Raw genomic sequence first — 20,604 nt, forward strand, 5'->3', positions numbered from 1 at the left:
AACACCTCTATCACCAGGACAAGCAACCCCAAAAGCTTGGACAACCATGAGGAAACAAAGAAACCCCATGCAGGCAAAGGAGCAGGAAAAAAACCCACAAGACCAAATAAATGAGGAGGAAATAGGAAAAATGCCTGAAAAAGAATTTAGAGTAATGATAGTAAAAATGATACAAAATCTCGATAACAAAATAGAGAAAGTACAAGAAACAGTTCATAAGAACTCAGAAAAACAAACAGCAATGGATAACAAAATAACTGAAATTAAAAATACTCTAGATGCTATAACCAGCAGAATGACTGAGGCAGAAGAACGAATAAGTGAGTTGGAAGATAGAATGGGAGAAATAAACGCCACAGAGCAGGAAAAAGAAAAAAAAATAAAAAGACTAGAAGACAGCCTCAGAGACCTCAGTGATAACCTTAAACGTACCAACATTCGAATTATAGGCATCCCAGAAGAAGAAGAAAACAAGAAAGGGTCTGAGAAAATATTTGAAGAGGTTATAGTGGAAAACTTCCCCAACATGGGAAAGGAAATAATGAACCAAGTCCAAGAAGCACAGAGAGTCCCATACAGAATAAACCCAAGGAGAAATACACCAAGACACATATTAATCAAACTAACGACAATTAAACACAAAGAAAAAATATTAAAAGCAGCAAGAGAAAAGCAACAAACAACATATAAGGGAAAACCCATCAGGATAACAGCTGACCTTTCTACAGAAACTCTGCAGGCCAGAAGGGAATGGCAGGATATACTGAAAGTCCTGAAAGAGAGAAACCTACAGCCAAGAATACTCTACCCAGCAAGAATCTCATTCAGATTTGAGGGAGAAATCAAAAGCTTTCCAGACAAGCAAAAGTTAAGAGAATTCAGCACCACCAAACCAGCCTTACAACAAGTGCTAAAGGAACTTCTCTAAGTAGGAAACACAAGAAAAGGAAAACACCTACAAATACAAACCCAAAACAATTCAGAAAATGGTAATTGGAACACACATGTCAATAATCACTTTAAATGTAAATGGACTAAATGCTCCAACCAAAAGACACAGACTGGCTGAATGGATACAGAAACAAGACCCTTCTATATGCTGCCTACAAGAAACCCACTTCAGACCAAGGGATACATATAGACTGAAAGTGAAGGGATGGAAAAAGATATTCCATGCAAATGGAAGTCAAAAGAAAGCTGGAGTAGCAATACTCATATCAGACAAATTAGACTTGAAAGTAAAGACTATTAAAAGAGACAAGGAAGGGCACTACATAATGATCAAGGGATCCATCCAAGAAGAACATATCACAATGGTAAATATCTATGCCCCCAATATAGGAGCACCTCAATACATAAGGCAAATGCTAACAGCTATAAAAGGGGACATCGACAGTAACACAATAATACTGGGAGACTTGAACACCCCACTTACATCAATGGACAGATCATCCAAACAGAAAATAAATAAAGACACACAAGCTTTAAATGACACATTAGACCATCTCGACTTAATTGATATTTATAGGACATTCCATCCAAAAACGACAGACTACACTTTCTTCTCAAGTGCACATGGAACATTTTCCAGGATAGATCACATCTTGGGTCACAAATCAAACCTCAGCAAATTCAAGAAAATGGAAATCATATCAAGCATCTTCTCAGACCACAACGCCATGAGACTAGATATCAATTACAGGAAAAAAACTGCAAAAAGTACAAACACATGGAGGCTAAACAATTCACTCTTAAACAACCAAGGAATCACTACAGAAATCAAAGAGGAAATCAAAAAATATCTAGAAACAAACGACAACGAAAACACAACAACCCAAAACCTATGGGACGCAGCAAAAGCAGTTCGAAGAGGGAAATTTATAGCAATACAGTCCTACCTTAAGAAACAAGAAAATGATCGAGTAAACAACCTAACCTTACACCTAAAACAACCAGAGAAAGAAGAACAAAGAAACCCCAAAGGGAGCAGAAGGAAAGAAATCATAAAGATCAGAGCAGAAATAAATGAAAAAGAAAGGAAAGAAACCATAAGAAAAATAAATAAAACTAAAAGCTGGTTCTTTGAGAAGATTAACAAAATTGATAAACCATTAGCCAGACTCATCAAGAAAAAAAGGGAGAAGATGCAAATCAACAGAATTAGAAATGAAAAAGGAGAAGTCACAACGGACACCTCAGAAATACAAAACATCATGAGAGACTACTACAAGCAACTATATGCCAATCAATTGGATAACCTGGAAGAAATGGATACATTCTTAGAAAAATACAATCTTCCAAGACTGAACCAGGAAGAAATAGAAACCATGAACAGACCAATCACAAGTACAGAAATTGAGGCAGTGATTAAAAATCTCCCAACACACAAAAGCCCAGGACCAGATGGATTCACAGGCGAATTCTATCAAACATTTCGAGAAGAGTTAACACCTATCCTTCTCAAACTCTTCCAAAATATTGCAGAAGGCGGAACACTCCCAAACTCATTCTACGAGGCTACCATCACCCTGATACCAAAACCAGGCAAAGATGTCACAAAAAAAGAAAACTACAGACCAATATCACTGATGAATATAGATGCAAAAATCCTCAACAAAATGCTAGCTAACAGACTCCAACAGCACATTAAAAAAATCATACACCATGATCAAGTGGGGTTTATCCCTGGGATGCAAGGATTCTTCAATATACGCAAATCAATCAATGTGATACATCATATCAACAAATTGAAGGATAAAAACCATATGATCATTTCAATAGATGCAGAAAAAGCTTTTGACAAAGTTCAACATCCATTTATGATAAAAGCTCTCCAGAAAATGGGCATAGAAGGAAATTACCTCAACATAATAAAAGCCATATATGACAAACCAAAAGCCAACATTGTTCTCAATGGAGAAAAACTGGAAGAATTCCCTCTAAGAACAGGAACAAGACAAGGATGTCCACTCTCACCACTGTTATTCAACATAGTTTTGGAAGTGTTAGCCACAGCAATCAGAGAAGAAAAAGAAATCAAAGGAATCCAAATTGGAAAAGAAGAAGTCAAATTGTCACTCTTTGCAGATGACATGATATTATATATAGAAAACCCTAAAGACTCTACCAGAAAACTGCTAGCACTCATTGATGAGTTTAGTAAAGTAGCAGGATACAAAATTAATGCACAGAAATCTCTTGCATTCCTATACACTAACAACAGAAGAGCAGAAAGAGAAATTAAGGAAACTCTCCCAGTCACCATTGCAACAAAAAGAATAAAATACCTAGGAATAAACCTGCCTAAGGAGGCAAAAGATCTGTATGCAGAAAACTTTAAGACATTGTTGAAAGATATCAAAGACGACACAAACAGATGGAGGGACATACCATGTTCCTGGATTGGAAGAATCAACATCGTGAAAATGACTGTACTACCCAAAGCAATTTACAGATTCAACACAATCCCTATCAAATTACCAATGGCATTTTTCACAGAACTAGAGCAAGAAATCTTACGATTTGTATGGAAACGCAAAAGACCCCGAATAGCCAAAGCAATCTTGAGAAGGAAAAATGGAGTTGGTGGAATCAGGCTTCCTGACTTCAAACTATACTACAAGGCCATAGTGATCAAGACAGTATGGTACTGGCACAAAAATAGAAAGGACGATCAATGGAATAGAATAGAGAACTCACAAGTAAGCCCAAACACATATGGGCACCTTATCTTTGACAAAGGAGGCACGAGTATACAATGGAAAAAAGACAGCCTCTTCAATAAGTGGTGCTGGGAAAATTGGACAGCAACATGTAAAAGAATGAAATTAGAACACTTCCTAACACCATACACAAAAATAAACTCCAAATGGATTAAAGACCTACATGTAAGGCCAGACACTATAAAACTCCTAGAGGAAAACATAGGCAGAACACTCTTTGACATACATCAAAGCAACATCCTTTTTGACCCACCTCCTAGAATCATGGAAATAAAATCAAGAATAAACGAATGGGACCTCATGAAACTTAAAAGCTTTTGCACAGCAAAAGAAACCATAAACAAGACTAAAAGGCAACCCTCAGAATGGGAAAAAATAATTGCCTATGAAACAACGGACAAAGGATTAACCTCCAAAATATACAAGCAGCTCATGCAGCTTCATACCAAAAAAGCAAATAACCCAATCCACAAATGGGCAGAAGACCTAAATAGACATTTCTCCAAAGAAGACATACAGATGGCCAACAAACACATGAAAAGATGCTCAACATCACTCATCATCAGAGAAATGCAAGTCAAAGCCACAATGAGGTATCACCTCACACCAATCAGAATGGCCATCATCACAAAGTCTGGAAACAACAAATGTTGGAGAGGGTGTGGAGAAAAGGGAACTCTCTTGCACTGTTGGTGGGACTGTAAGTTGGTACAGCCACTATGGAAAACAATTTGGAGGTTCCTTAAAAAACTACAAATAGAACTAGCATATGATCCAGTCATCCCACTCCTGGGCATATACCCAAAGAAAACCATAATCCCAAAAGAAACTTGTACCATAATGTTTATTGCAGCACTCTTTACAATAGCCAGGACATGGAAGCAACCGAAATGCCCATCAACAAATGAATGGATACAGAAGATGTGGCATATATATACAATGGAATATTACTCAGCTATAAAAAGGGATGAGATGGAGCTATATGTAATGAGGTGGATAGAACTACAATCTGTCATACAGAGTGAAGTAAGTCAGAAAGAGAAGGACAAATATTGTATGCTAACCCACATATACGGAATCTAAAAATGGTACTGATGAACTCAGTGACAAGAACAAGGAAGCAGATACAGAGAATGGACTGGAGAACTCGAGGTATGGGAGGGGGCAGGAGGTGAAGGGGAAACTGAGAAGAAGCGAGAGAGTAGCACAGACATATATATACTACCAACTATAAAATAGTCAGTGGGAAGTTGTATAACAAAGGGAGTCCAACTCAAGGATGGAAGATGCCTTAGAGGACTGGGGCAGGGAGGGTGGGGGGGACTCGGGGGGGGGCATCAAGGAAGGGAGGGAATACGGGGATATGTGTATAAAAGCAGTTGATTGAACCTGGTGTACCCCCCCCCAAAAAAAAAAGAAAAAAAAAAAAGCATCTTAATAAAAAAAATAAATAAAAAATAAAAAATAAAAAAAAACAAAAAAAAACCTTTGTGCACACCAATCACCTGGGAATGGTGTGGAAATGGATTCATGTTCAATAGGTCTGAGGTGGACTCAAGATGCTGTATTTCTAAAAGCTCCCAGGGAGTAACGATGCTGCTGGTCCAGGGACCACAGTTTGAGCAGCAAGGTGCTGGAACCTTCATTTGCCCTGCTCAGTCTCTCCTCCTTGGGAGGCTGAATGTTAGGACCACATCAGTAGGCTCTGAACCTCTAGCTAACACTTATGTTTGGCCAATGAGGAGCACTGGCAAGGGAGCAGAGGGCAGGAGGAGGATGAGGGCAGAGGTTTTTATTCCTCTGGGGGTTGCTTCCTACTGGGTTGCCCTAGGTTGGCTTCATCCCTCTACCAAAGGTCAAAACTCTTATCAGGTAGATCTCTCCAGTTTTCTCTCTTGCAGAATTCCAGTAACTGCTCTCTCCCTTTCCCCCTTCAAGTCTGGGGTGGTAAAGGCTCCCTACTGTTACCAGCCTCTGAGTACTGCATCATGCCTTGCGGCTCTTAGTAAACCCTGCCCACATGTGTGTAATTAGTCCTTTAGTAAATGGTCCTCATTTTCTTAGCCAAATGTGCCATCTGTCTCCTGCTGGGACCCTGACTGCTACAAGTGCTGTCCAATGCAGAATTTTTTTTTATTGTAGCAGAAAACTGGAAACAACCTAATTGTGCATCATTAAAAAATGATTAAAGTATGGTACATCTGCTTAGTGGTGTTACATACAACCAATTAAAAAGGATGCAGTAGATCTATATTCACCTACATGGAAAGATGCCCAAGCCATTTGTTCAATGAAAAAAGCGGGGCGGGGGGGCGGAATATTCAGAATAGCATGTATAGTAGGAAGCTATTTCTTTAAAAAGTAAAATATGCATTTGTTAAGGTTTGGATTGGAAGTGACAACAAACCTGCTCAAAACAAACCTAAACAAAAAGAATGGGGCGGGGGGAGGTTCTGACCCCATCTTCTTCTATCACTTGTCTCTGCTTTTCTGCGTGGTGGCTTCACTCTCAGACAGGCTGTCTTCAAGTGGGGGCAGAGCAAGCCCCAGCCTGGTTTACGACATCCTGACAGCTGACAACCTCAGCAAAGAGGCCCTTCTTCCCATTTGCTTTAACAAAAATTCCTGCGCTGAAGGAACTAGAATGAGCTTGGACATAACACTAATCACTGAACCATGTGGACTGAGAGTGGGGGAAGGAGGCTCCTGAAAAGAAAGAGGATGTCTCTTCCCCGAGTAGGAGATTCAGCACAGGTGTAAGCTATAGAGAGTCACCCTAGAGGGGATATTTGTAGTAGACATTTGTTATCCTTTTTGGCTGCCCAGCAATCTGAACCCCCTTCCTATCCTGGAGAGTCTCCTACCTTCTGGGGCACCCACACTGGAGAAGACCTCCCACTATGTTGAAAATGCTAGAAATGCACTTTCCCAACGCCCTTTCTGTCAGGCAAAACACATGACCTGACCAAGCCATTCAGATGCTCCTATCTCTGGTTTGGACTCTGAAGCTGGTGACACCAAAAAGAGCCTGTGCAGACTCCATTCCGTTATAGGATGCAGCCTGGCATGATCTGGGACATTGTTCTTGGTTGTGGGGCTTCTGGAGCTGGTCCTCTGGCCCTTATGGGATCTGGGAGCTATGAACAAAACCTCGTATTAAATCCCCTTTAAATTATCTGGAGGGTTAATTTCTGCTGCTTGCAATCAAGAAGCTTGATTAATGCCTATAAGTAGGTGTGCATGTTTGAATATGTATGAAATTTTTTTGAAAGATAAAATAAATGTGAATATTGGTTACCTGTGGGAAGTAGGACTGGGAAAGTGGGAAAGTAGAGGTGGAGGGAAAGGGGCTTTTGCTTTAGTTTTATGCCCTTTTGTATTGTTGGAATTCGTTTTGTTTTGTTTTTTTACCATGCATATTACTTTTACAATGAAACAACCAGTTAGTAAAATAAAAGACACTTGAATAAATAGAATAAGACAACGAAGCAATTGCTCAGGATTTTCAAGGAACTAAGTCTTCATTAGACATTCAAAAGGAAGTCATCTTCAACTCTTTTGTGGTGAACTTGGGGCCAAATGTGGACATGAATGACAGTGTACAGGCACATCTTGTTTGTTTGGTTAATCATTTATTTGGGCCACGCAGCATGAGGGATCTTAGTTTTCTGATCAGGGATCGAACCCGTGCCCCCTGCAGTGGAAGTGCAGATTCTTAACCACGAGACCACCAGGGAATTTCCCACACCTTGTTTTTTTGTGCTTTCCTTTATCGTGCCTCCCAGATGTGGCATCTTTCATAGAATGAAGATTTGTGGCAACCCTGCATGAAGCATGTCTATCAGCAGCATTTTCCCAACAGCATTTACCCACTTTGTGTTACCGTCACATTTTAGTAATTCTCACATATTTCAAACTTTTTCATTATTATTATATTTGTTATGGTGATCTGTGATCAGTGATTTTTGATGTTACTATTGCAAAAATATCACCACTTGCTGAGGGCTTAGATGATGGTTAGCATGTTTGGCAACAAAGTATTTTTAAATTAAGGTATTTACCTTTTTTGTTTGTTTTTTAAGGCTATTATACATTTGCTAGACTATAGTATAGTGTAAACATTACTTTTATAGGCACTGGGGAACCAAAAAGTCGTGTGACTCACTTCATTGCAGTGGTCTGGGACCGAACCCACAATATCTCCCAGATGTGCCTGTACCACCTCCCACATGGCCAAAGTGATTAGCTCTATCCCTGAAACTCATCCACTCAAACACTTTACATGACTCTTCATTACTCACAGATTAAATCCCTGGCACTGAAGCATTTTGCAATCTGAGCCCTGTGTACTTTCAAGACGTTTCCTCATTTTATGCTTCGCCTAGAAGACCTTACCTTCCAGCCCTGTGGGGCCAGATCCTAAGGGCATTACCAACTTATTTGATCTGCCAAAGCCATGACCCTTATCCCTTTCTCATGCCCTCAACAAGTTTTGTTCTGTATTATAATTCTACATACTAGACTTAGTCATTTAACAGTCAGGTGAAATGACTGAGTACCTACCATATGTCTAGCTTTTTGCTAGGCTTTGGGGCCATGGCTTACAGTCTATGGAAACCAATTACCCCAGATCAGAATGTTAACGTCTGTTATCACAATGAGAATGTAATGTAAAGCAATTTGCTGGCAGGGCTGCTCTCTTTAGAATCTTTCTCTTTCCCTCTGCCTGGGTTGCGCTCTCTCCAAATGTCAGCATGACTGGATTACTCAGTTCCTTCAGGTCTCTGTGCAAATGTCATTCTCAGTGATATCTTTTCCACTCAACCTATTATAAAATAACATCCCATCCTCTACCCCATTTACTTGGACTCTGTTACGTTCTATTTATTGTTTTAATAACACTCATTACCATCTGACAATATAAGTTACTTATTTGTTTGTGTATTTACAGCCTGTCTCTTTTCATTGTCAGGCCCAGGATGGCAGGGATTTTATTTTGTTTCCTGCAGCTTCTCCAGCGCCTAAAACAGTGCCTGGCCCACAGTAGGCACTCAATAAATATTTGTTGAGAATAGAAAGAGAATTGGACTAGATGTAAGACCTGGGTCCTAGTCACAGCTCTGACAGTCGTGTGGCCTTTAGCAAGACACAACCTCTTTAAGCCTCTGGTGCCTGCTCTGTAAATTGGGGATGATGGTCTGGGCCCTTCCCGGCAGCTGACGGCACTGCTGGAAAGGATCAACCAGTGCCTCTCAAACTTCAACGTGCCTCAGAATCACCTGGAGGGCTTGTTAAGATACAGGTGGTTGGGCTCCATACCCGGTTTCCTATTCAGTAGGTCTGGGTGGGTTGAGAAAATGTGCATTTGTACAATGTCCCAGATGGTGCTGCTTCAAGAACCACGGATGAAGAGAGATGAAGGTACGGGATGAAGGCCTAGATGAAGGCCTGATGCCCGTCCAAGATAAAAAGGGCACCGATGGCCCGGCAGGACATTCTGGGAGGACAGAGTGGACTCATCGCTTCCTTAATGCAGTCAACGACCATTTAGGAGGCGCCGGGTTAGTGCCAGGTGCTGCGGCGTCAGCGGCGCGTGCCACAGGCCAGGCCTGTGAGGCTGTGGACTCAGACCCCGGCCCAGTGGTCGGGAGCTCGCGGTGTGAGGAGGGCTGAGGCGGCCGCTCTGACCTCCGCACCGGGCGGGAAGTCTCCGGAGCAGAGGGGAGGGAGCAAGCGGGCGCCCGAAACGCGGAGGCGAACTCCCGAGCTCTGCAGCGGACGCTGCTCTGAGCTTCCCGGAACCCGCTGTCCACCCCGCCACCTCCCCGCCCGCGACGGGGGCGATGGAGGCGCGCGCGCCCCGGGCACGCGCCCGGCACACAGTAGGCGCGCCCGGGCCTCCGCGCGCTGCCCGCACACAGTAGGCGGGCGGGCGGAAGGGGGCGCCGGCGCACGGTATCCGGGGGGCGGAGCCGGCGCCGCCGGCGGGGCAGACCGACTCGGGCCGCGGGTCGCGGGCCGCGATGGGCGAGGGTGGGCTGCCCCCGGCCTTCCAGCTGCTGCTGCGCGCCTGCGATCAGGGAGACACAGAGACGGCGCGGCGGCTGCTGGAGCCGGGGGCTGCGGAGCCGGCGGAGCGCGGCGCGGAGCCGGAGGCGGGCGCCGAGCCGGCGGGGCCCGAGGCTGTCGGGCCCGGGGCGGCGGCGGCGGCGTCGGCCGGAGCGCCGGTGCCCGTGGACTGCTCGGACGAGGCGGGCAACACGGCGCTGCAGTTCGCCGCGGCCGGGGGCCACGAGCCTCTGGTGCGCTTCCTGCTGCGACGCGGCGCCTCGGTCAACAGCCGCAACCACTACGGCTGGAGCGCGCTCATGCAGGCGGCCAGGTAAGGGGTCGGGGGTGCCCGGGGGCCCGGGGTGGTGTCCAGAGGCCCCCGGGGCGCGGGCGGGCTCAGGCGGCCGGACCTGCTGGGGGAGGTAAAGAGTGAAGGACTGATTGGACAGAGTTGGTATGGTAAACTTTGGGCAGCTTGGGACGAGAAGTGGACGCGCTTATAAATAACATAAAATCGGAATTTTAGAAACATATGGCCTTCCAAAACAATCTGGAGACAGCAAAATAGAATCTCAGAGACTTAGAACCTTAGTGATACCCATTTATTCCTTCTTGCAACAAGGGTTTTCTAAGAACCTACCTACCCACCTTCGCTGGCTTTGGGTATGCTGCGGTACCCAGATAAAGTCCCCACCAGAGCAGCTTCATATGCCACCGGGCAGTCCAGGCAAAGGAACAGGTTTCACGGGGAACATTTAGGGGAGCTCTTGGAGAGCAGACTCAGTCTCCGGAAATGGGGGAAGATTTCTGGTAAGGATGATGTATATATTCAAGTCGAGACCTAAGGATACCTAAGAACTGACCTGGACAGTTGGAAGTGGAAGGTGGGGGTGGGTGATAGGAGACCCGTGCAAAGGCTCGGAAGCCAAAGTGAAACAGGCATTGGTAGGACTGCTAGAATGACGTTGTGGCTGGGAGAGATTGGGAATAGTGGGAGATGAGCCCTCTCTAGAGAGAAAGAGGCAGATGCTGGGTGGCAAGGTTGAGAAAGGTGAGCTATCCTAAGGGCACTGGGGAGCAATGGAAGGTTCTAGGCAGAGGAAGTGACAGAATGAAATTTATGTTTGGAAAGATCACTTTCCAAAGAGACTGCAGTGATCTAAAGGGGTGAGCTAGAAACGGAAAGGCTGGTTAGGAGGGGATTGCAGCAGTCCAGGAAGAGGTGATGGTGTCCTGGACCAGAGCAAAGACGGCCATGGGAGAGCAAAGAAATGAGTTTGAGATGTACTTAGGAAGAAGGATGAACCAGACTTGAAACTGGTGTAAAGAAACTCTGGTATACAGTGAAGTCTCACTCCTGTCAGCCATCTACTTAGGTCCCACCCAGTTTCTTGGAGAACTTTCCCAAGCAGGGAACAGAGGTCATTTGTAATTTTAATGGATATTGCCAGATTGCTCTCCATGCAGGTGTATTCGTTTCCTATGGCTGCTGTAACAACTTACTACAAAGCCAGCAGCAATCACATCACTCTCGGACCGCTGCTCCGTCATCACATTTTCTGATTCCTCTGCCTCCCTCTTCCACATTTAAAGGACCCTTGTTATTCCATTGAGCCCACCTGGATAATCTCATCTCAAGGTCAGCTGATTAGCAACCTTAATTCTATCTGCAACCTTAATTTCCCCTTTGCTATGAAACCAAACATATTTTCAGGTTCTGGGGATGAGGATGTGTACATCTTTGGGGAGCCCATTATTCTGCTGACCACAGTAGGAGTACCAGTTTACGCTCCCAGCAGCAGTGTATGTATGAATGCCTGTTTTCTGCAGCCTCTCCAACAGAGTATATTGTCAAACTTTTTGATTTTTGTGTCTGATGAGTGAAGAGTATCTCAGCGTGGCTGTGATTTGCATTTGTTAAATTGAGTGAAGGGAAACATCTTTCCATATGTATGAGCCATTTGTTTTTCTAAAAGGCATTGAAATTACAACATTCTTACCCATAATTTTCTCATTGTGACCCTATTATATTTTATTTCTGAGTTCATTTCTAAGTGTTACATGGTTGTTCTACTCTAATTTGTATTGCTGGAAAATTTTTATTCTGCTTTATTTTCAAATATGTTATTTTCAACTGCTGTATGATATTCCGACCACGCGCAGTACTGTGGTTTGCTTAACCATTCCTTAGCCCTTGGGCATTTATTTCAGCCTATAAATGCATCTAGGGAACGCATCCCAGTTGTAACTCTCGGGCTGCCCATTCACACGGGTAATGCAGTGCTTTATGCACCTATCAGTGTGTTGGGACTCTTTGTCTTAAGATACCTGATTTCTTGCCCAGAGTGGTCTGTGGTGCCCATAAAGCCTTCTGGGTATGGACCTTCTGAGGTTCCCTGTCTCTCTTAGTGGTCCCATCCACTCTTCCAGGCTTTAAAACTCCGGGTTAATCCTCAGCCCAGTCCCTGTCTGTGCCATACCGTCTCTCCTTCCCCTCTGCCTTAGTCCAGGCTGCACATGTATAGTGGCCTCCCACTGCTCTCCCTTCTTCCAGGTACGCCTTTTGTAATCCATCCTCTGCAGACCTTCCAGATCTTTCTCAAATGAATGTTGGATTGTGCCTCTCCCACAGTGGCTCCCCTTGTCAGAGCCCTTAGCATGGCATTTGAGGCGCTCACATTTGGACCTCTCCCCAGATCCTGTCTTCTCCTTTCTCCCGGCTTCCTACATTCCGCCAAGATGATTTCATCCAGGCTTTCTCTTGTGTCTCCCTGCACGTTCTTTGTTTTTTTAAGTTAACATTTGTTGAGCATTTACTGTGTGCCAAAAATTTCATCTCCACTTTATGGTTGAGAATTTGAGATTACACACTCTGCTCATGCGCGTCCAGCTAGTTAGCCGATTTGGGGAGTCCAACTGCGGAGCCCTCACCACAGCCGCTACTGGAAGCCTCTTTTTCCCCTTCTCCTCTCAGTGAATGAAGCCTCCTGTTTCCTCCCAACTTAGCTTCTTCTGGGAAGCCTGCCATGATATTCCCTCGTTCTCTGATCTCTCAGCCCTGGACAGGCCTCTGCAGTAGTGCCCAGCACCCCTACGTTGTAGCCAGTTGCCTTTGTCAGTGGCACCCAAACCTGGCTGCACATCAGAATCACTGGGACGCTTTTCCAAATCAGATTCCTGAGTTCCCTTTCTGGGATTGTGATTCAGAAGACCTGGGAAGGGACAGGGACTCTGGGTGACAAGAGGCTCCCATGTGGTAGGTTTGGGAGCCACGGACCTGTACCTCATCTCTGAACTCCCACCTGGAACCAAAGGGGCCTTAGTGAGCCCCAGGGGTCTTGTTGAGCGAGATTTATGTCTGCGGCACCTGGTATGCTTCAGGGCATCTCAAAGACCCTGATCACCAACTTTTGCTGTTAACCAAGTTCTGCAGGACAGTCGAAGTCATCTAATTAATTTTGTCTAATGAATTTGTTAACCTTGATGGGGCAGGAGACGCAGAAGAATTAACCTGAACTTTATTAGCTAATAATGTAATATTTTTAGAGTATTTTCCTTCTTCTCTACAACTTGGTATTGTAAAAAGAGCTGGAATTTGTGATCCAAGTGTCCTGACTTTGTTACTTGCAAATCAGAAGGCTGTGGACTAATTCACGTTCCTCTATCCCTCCATTTATCTTACAGGTCCTGTTTTGGGAGCGTTAGCTATGACGTACGCTCTAATTTACTCCTCTGAGACTGTGGTAGAATGTGGTGGTCCTGTGAAAGGATGAGAATTGACTCTCAACCTTTAGCTGAGCCTAGACAGGGCCTGGGTACTTTAAAATTTATTGTCCTTCAGTTTGTGATACTGACCATCTGGTCTCAGATATCACCTTTGTCTGTGCTGGGTTGTGCTCAAACATTCTCTGGCCTATGTGCATCGAGCTCAGCATTGAGGAATAATATGTAGGGAGACTTCCTAAAGGATACACTTTCTGTCCTTTGGATCATGACAGCCAAGCGCATGGCTGTGTGCCGACACATTTCAGTCTTGTGCTTTTCCTCCTTGAAAGTAGATACGCCTCAGAGATGGTGCTCCCAGCGGCCACCACCTTCAGTGAAGTGAGCATCTATCACCCCAACTCTCTATATTCCAAAGCTTGTCATTGGATCAGGACCATCATAGGCCCTGTGCCTGGACTGCAGTTTGGTCTTTGTGAATATTTTAGCATCAGAGATAGTTTCATTCATGTTTTTTTCCTACTCTTAAAATGGTAACCTTTATTGAGCACTTACTTTGTGTCAAGCACTGTGCTAAGTGCTTCAAATGAATGAACTCATTCAGGCCACACTAAATCTTAGTAAGTAGGTACTGTTGTCTTCCCTATTTTACAGATAAAGAATTGAGGCTCAGAGAAGTTAGGTCACTTGTCCAAGGCCACACAGCTAGTAAGAGAGTCAGATTCACACCTAGGCAGGTGCTCCAGAGCCTCTGCTCCCAGCCTCAGCCATGAATTCTGTAACTCACTGTTTTCCTCTTGGGGTTGGCCACAAGGAAGCCACTCACCAAATTTGCTAAACGCTAAAAGGAGAGGTTGCGTGGTGTTTACTTTGGCTCTAACTTCACCTTTGGCTTCCTTGCTTTCCTTCTCCTGCCCTTCACTTCTGTGCCTGCCAGCCTGGCAGAGCTGGCCTCTCGGCCCAGTGCTCCGAGAGTGGGAGTGTGTGCTAGATCTTTCAACACAGGTGCTAATTGTTGAAATTAATTGGTAATCGTAGCGGCTGCTCAGAAAGCCTTGAGCTTCCCTATCTTCGGTAATTACCTGTTAGAAACTTAGCATCCACAAAATTATCTCAGCCTTCATTGAGTCGTTTTATATTTTCAGCCTAATTGAATGACCTCTTGGGCTACTCATGGGTTTGGAAAGCATTCCAAGTGTCAGCATTTCTGCTCAAATTCAGCCCTTTCCTTCCTCTGTGAGTTTGTTGTACCAGAAGAACTGCAGTTTGGGATTTTAGGGTCTAGGTTCAAGTTTTGACTCTGTCACTTCCAAACTGAGAGATTCTGGACTATTGCTTTCCATTGTAATCTTCAGTTTCCTCATCTGTGAAATAGGCATTATTAGTTTATCTCAGGGCTTTCTAAGATCCAATAGTTAAAAACAGGACAGTATCTTGTTATCTGCTGTTAGGGATTGTGCAAGATTTTATCTCATGCTTGATGACTAAACAGTGTGAGCTTTTAAAGTTATCTACTCCAATAGAGGATGCACCAGTTCTTCAGCCATTTCTGTTGCCTGTCTCTGGATCATCCTCTGCTTGGTTATAAAGCTGTTCATTCCCTCATTCATTCATTTGACAAAATTTACTGAATTCCACTGTGGGTCTTGTCCTTGGACAGTGCACAGTCTTAACAGGAAGACACAATTATAGAAGGAGGGCCCAGGTACATCACTAGGGGTGAGGACAGGGGATTGTGGGTGTTCAAGTGAGGGAGAGCTGAACTGATGTGGGGGTAGGGGTGGTCTGGAAGCTCCTCAGAGGAGGTGAGATCTGAGCTGAATCCTGCAGCAGGATAAAGGGTGTACTTAGTAGACAGGGACAGGGCGGTACTCTGTTCAGAAAGGCAGAGTGGCAGAGGTGTGAGAGGAGTATAATTGCTGAGTGCAGGTGAGAATGACCAGGGTACAGTGAGGGAGTTGGGAGAACATGAGTTTGATGAAGTTGGCAGACCTTTTTGGGAAGTGGGGGAGTGGCCATGAGATTTAGGTTTGGGGGATATCGTGGCAGATGGGCAGGGAGACTGGCTGCAGGTTGCAGTGTTCTGCATTTTTGCCAGATTCTGTCCACTCTTGGGAGAAGAGGCTGGACAGGCCCAGTACCCCCTGCAGCTGGGAAGCCAGTTCACCAAGCTCTCCCTCCGCGCTCTGCAGGCTGAGTGACCCAGTGCTGTTAAGGTTCATGTCCCAGAAGGTATTTGTAAGTTCAGACCAGAGTTCAGCCTTGGCTCTGCCTCCCCAGGGAGGAGGGAGGCCCTGGGTTTAGATGAGGGACAAAACTGCTTCTGGAAATGAGGGGAGCGCAACAAGAGATTCCTTGGAAAAGCCGCCTCGCAGATGCAGACCTTATGCCGGCGTTACGGATTTGTAAAATCTGGCACCACCGGCCCCTCTCTTCTTATTGTTCTTTCCTTTTAGTCCAAGCCTCCTTCCAGCTCTGAGCCCAGGAAGAGTGCGCCAACCCAAAACGCTGCAAAACAGAACTCTTCTGCCCTCTGGCGGCGTAAGAAGGAAGAGATTTTGCTGGCAGGAGGCATCTGTTTTCCTCTTCCTGGTATTAGAGTTGGTGGGTGCGTGTCAGTCTCCCCAGCGTCTCAGCAGGGCTGTTGCTCAAGCTTCCCTGGGGAGGGTCAGGCCCAGGCTGGATTCTCAGCCGTCAGCAGGGGACATTCCAGCCAGCAGGTGGCAGCAGGCCTCTGACAAGGGGTGCTGCAGCCCCCCGCTGCCGACCACAGCTGTGCCACACCTCCTGGCATGGGGTCTGCTGTTTCATCTCGAAGGACCTTCTGTGCGTGTGTGTTTGGGGCTGGGGAGGATAGACATGAGTCAGACGTGGGCCCTGCCCGTGGGGAGGGAGAGCACAGGCGGAGAGGCAGCTTACCCAGCTCGGAAGCAGAATCACATGAGCTCTCTGCCACGCGGGAAGCAGCATGGTGTGGGGGAAGGCGGGAGGGCGGCAGGATTCAGACAGTCCTGGCTTCTGACCCGGTGGCCTCCTCGCACCAGCTGGCTGACCTTGGCCCCTTGGGTGACGTAGAATGTTTAAATGATTTCAGTAATAATAGCTAACATTTATGCGGTGCTTCCTTGGGCCAAGCACTGTTCTAGGTGCTTTATGTATATTATATATTTGTATATATGAACACATTTAGGCCTCCATGGGCCTCAGAGTAGATACCATCATATCCCCATTTAGAGATGAGGAAAAGAAGGCAGGAAGAAGCGAAAATTCTTTCTCCTGGTCACGCAGCTAGTGGATGACAGAGGTGGATTCGACACGAGACAGGGCAGTGGCTCGCCTCTGTGGTGCTGCGTGTGAAGGGCCAGCACAGTGCCTGGCGCCAGAAGAAGGCCTTTTATCGTAAGCCACTCATGCAACTTCAGTAGTTAACGATTCGATAATGAATAATTAAATAATTACATGAGCTGTCTGCTCATCGCTGCCTCATGTCTAGTGTCACTAATTGTCCATCTTCCTGGCAGATTTGGGCACGTGAGTGTGGCACACCTCCTTTTGGATCACGGGGCTGATGTCAATGCCCAGAACCGACTGGGGGCCAGTGTGCTCACCGTGGCCTCTCGGGGCGGCCACCTGGGTGTGGTGAAGCTGCTGCTGGAAGCCGGTGCCTTTGTGGACCATCACAAACCCTCAGGCGAGCAGGCGGGGGACGGCAGGGACGAGCTCCTGGACGTCACGGCCCTGATGGCCGCCATCCAGCACGGCCATGAGGCTGTGGTGCGTCTGCTGATGGAGTGGGGTGCAGACCCCAACCACGCGGCCCGCACCGTGGGCTGGAGCCCGCTCATGCTGTCGGCACTCACCGGGAGGCCTGGCGTGGCCCAGCAGCTGGTGGAGAAGGGGGCCAACCCCGACCACCTCAGTGTGCTGGAGAAGACCGCCTTCGAGGTTGCACTTGACCGCAAGCACAGGGACCTTGCAGACTACCTGGACCCGCTGACCACCGTCAGGCCCAAGACAGGTCAGGCTGCGCCCCTGTGAACCTACCCCCTCGCCTTACCGTGACTTCACAAAGGACCCCATGTTGTGTTTAAATGGCAGAAGCCGAGGGTTGCGCAAACAGAGGGCATGTGGAAATCACAGGCCAGCCTGCGGGGCAGTGGGACTTAAGATGTGCAGTGTGTGAGAACCAGGTGGGGGGTGCCTGCCACATGCGGGTTCCTGGCCCACCCTCTGGAGGGTGATTTGGTAGCTCTCGGAAGAGCCTGGAAACCTACATAACAAGTCCCCTCCTTCCTAACCAGATGATTCTGGCGCAGAAGGTTCTGGGATCCTTCTAGAACAGGTCAGCAACCTTCTTCTGTAAAGGATCAGATAATAAATATAATATTTTAGGCTTTGTAGGCCACACAGTCTCTGTTGTAACCGCTCAGTTCTGCTTGAGTGAAAGCAGCCTACGTGATATGTCAAGGAGTGGGTGGGGCTGTGTTCCAGGAAAACTATAATTCTGAAAACAGGCATCGGGGCAGGTTTGGCAACCCCTGCTATATAACAGCATGGCTAACCTCAGCTGCCAATGACCAGTCCCCAGAGACTAATTCACATAAAATTCAGCCTACTTTTCAGCTGTGTTTTTTCAACACCTATTAGTGTATCCAGTTTCTTTTTTCTTTTTGCCATCTTTCTGGCATTTAAAGAGATGTCTGAACAATCCTTTGCGAATCTGCCACAGGACATATCATATTTCAAAACCTCTAGTTCTTCATGTGCAGTGGAATCATGTAAGGCAGAGTCACACAGCCTTGGTACCCTCTGTCTGTGATGGGTCCGATTTCACTGGCAGGCCCGAGACAGCCTGGGCTGTAAGGCAGGGCTGTAGCATATGAGCATGTAAGGCTGAAAGGTAAAGATTGGAAGAAAAGGTCTTTAGACAAACTGGCTAAAAAGACTTGGAAGTATTGAAAAGTTTGAACCATCCAAAGAATATGCAGTAGTCCTGTCAATCACATTGTAAATCAACTACAGTTAAAATGAAAATTCAAGTGGCCAATAAAAAAAAGTTCCATCAATCAAAAGATGCTGCAAATTTGGGAAATGCATATTAGAAATATACTATTTGGTCAAAAAACTCTGAAATAAACATGTAACAAACCCTGCAACAACAGAGAGATGGCAAAAATGAAGAGGACACCAAAACAGAAAGGAAAAAGAAGTAAAGTTTAGGATAACCTATCTGAAACCAGGAGACCTCTTTACTTTGTGCAGATTGGGAATGTGAGGTCCAGAGAGGAGAAGAGGCTGTTCAAAGGTCACATTCCAGTTAGAAGCTGAGTGACCCTCAGAAGGTGAGGGAATCTGTGAGAAGAGGACAGGGATGTGACTACGCCCAGTTCCAGCATTTGTAGGGTCTCTGGGAGCTGGGCATGCTTCTAACTCTCTCTGAGCCTTCCTTTGCCTCTTTGTAAGATGGGGCTGATAACAACTACCAGGTGGTCATGAGCAGAAAATAAGCTGGCCTCCGGGGTGTGAGCCCTTGGGCCAGAATGTAGCAGTTCAGTGTTAGGTCCTGGGGAAGAGTCGCAGTTAGAAGTTAGGGCTCCAGTCTCACTGCCCTCCTTTAAAGGCTTTGGTTCGTGCGTTTGTGTTTGTAGCTGAGATCGGGAAGGGAACTGCCTTCTCACGTCCCTGCTCTGCCCCCACACCTGACAGGCAGACTCTTCCCTCGCCCTGCAGGTGAGGGAGATCAGGTGACTTGCTCAAGGCCTCCACCCTAGAAGCGGACAGTCCGGAACTTGCGCCCCACCTCTGGCCGCCGGGCTGTGCCTCTCGTACTGCTCATTCTTCTCCTTCCTCAGGTTTCCCCCAGCGGGCGTTCTGGGGTCTTAGCTCCCCACGTGCCTTCTTAGGGGCTGCCCTGGCACCGTGCAAAGGCAATGCCCTCATCTTCTCGGGGTTCAGCGGGGCAGACACAGTGGTGGGTGTGCCCAAGGTCACTCTCTACCTGGATCCGCCCGGCCTTGCCCGTGCTGGGCGAGAGACCTTGGACCAGCTGCCTGCACTTGCCAGGCTTCCGTTTCATCCTTCGTGAGTGGGGGACGGGAGTAACCCCTCCCTCACAGGACTGCGGTGAGGATCAAGTGAGGTCACCGCAGCCCAGAGGGAGTGCGTGAGAGATGCTGGCAGCTGCTGTCACCCCATTCCTGTTGTTGTCCTGTTTGATGGGACCAGGTCACAGTTATGAGCAGACCCGGCTTTGAGGCTCAGCTCTCCCACTTTGTGGCTGGGTGGCCTCGGTGTGTTCACCATCCCTCCAGGACTCCAGTGCCCTCGTTCATAAAACAACTGTACTAAATGCACTTACCTGTGAGGTCCTGTGAGGGGTAGTAAGATGATGCCTGTGAAATGTGTACCCCAGTGCCTGGCACATCGAGAGCTGTAAGCTACCAAAATGGATTTTTATTGACCATTCATTCATTCCGTTATTCTGCAAGTGTTTGTTGAGTGCTATTATGTACCAGACACCGTTCTAGGCACCAGTGAACAAATCAGACCCAATCCCTGCCCTTGAGGACCTTGGCCTCTGTAGAGGAGACAGCCAAGAAACAGGAAATAAGCATATTAGATAAAATAAATTACATAGTATGGTAGGTGGAAGTACTGTGGTGGGAGGAAGACAGGCACGAGGTGGAGGGTTTGGGAGCAGTGGAGTTGGGGCGATGCAGCCCCCTGTATGAAATAGGGCCACTGGGGACCCCATGAAGAGGTGAGAGTTCAGCTGACTTGCAGGAGCTGAGGAAAGTGCTCCCTGCGGGCGCTCAGGGAAGAGACGTTGGGTAGGACAGCAGCACGGGCAAAAGCTGTGTTACTAATGACAGATTATTAAATGAATAACATTATTAATGGCCTCAGCTCTTTTTTGTGAGATGGCGGGAAATCCACCCCTCACCGGGGCCTTGGCGATCCCCAGCTCTCTCCCTTGCATTAGCTGCAGGACAGGGTACCCTTGAGGCCGTAACAGTCATGGTGACACCCTCGCCACCCCCACTGTGGTTGTTCCTTGGGCTGTGGAAGGGTCCCTGGAGTTGCTCTGAATTTGATGGAAAAACTGGAG

The 20,604-nt window shown here is 46.6% G+C and overlaps 1 protein-coding gene across 2 annotated transcripts in view; it reads left to right on the plus strand.

The window, feature by feature from the left end:
* The first annotated feature begins 9,745 nt into the window (after nucleotides 1-9,745).
* The window catches only part of ANKS6 (ankyrin repeat and sterile alpha motif domain containing 6), a 55,010-nt gene continuing 44,151 nt past the window's right edge, over nucleotides 9,746-20,604 (plus strand). For both annotated transcript variants that reach the window (XR_009051628.1, XM_057725186.1), the window contains exons 1-2: nucleotides 9,746-10,104; nucleotides 17,018-17,514. Coding sequence is in view for 1 of the 2 variants with exons in the window: in XM_057725186.1 (XP_057581169.1) it covers nucleotides 9,746-10,104; nucleotides 17,018-17,514 (856 nt within the window). In the remaining variant the exon portion in view is untranslated. The remainder of the gene's footprint in view (nucleotides 10,105-17,017; nucleotides 17,515-20,604) is intronic.

This window comes from Hippopotamus amphibius, chromosome 2, assembly GCF_030028045.1.
Source record: "Hippopotamus amphibius kiboko isolate mHipAmp2 chromosome 2, mHipAmp2.hap2, whole genome shotgun sequence".
Lineage (NCBI taxonomy): Eukaryota > Metazoa > Chordata > Mammalia > Artiodactyla > Hippopotamidae > Hippopotamus > Hippopotamus amphibius.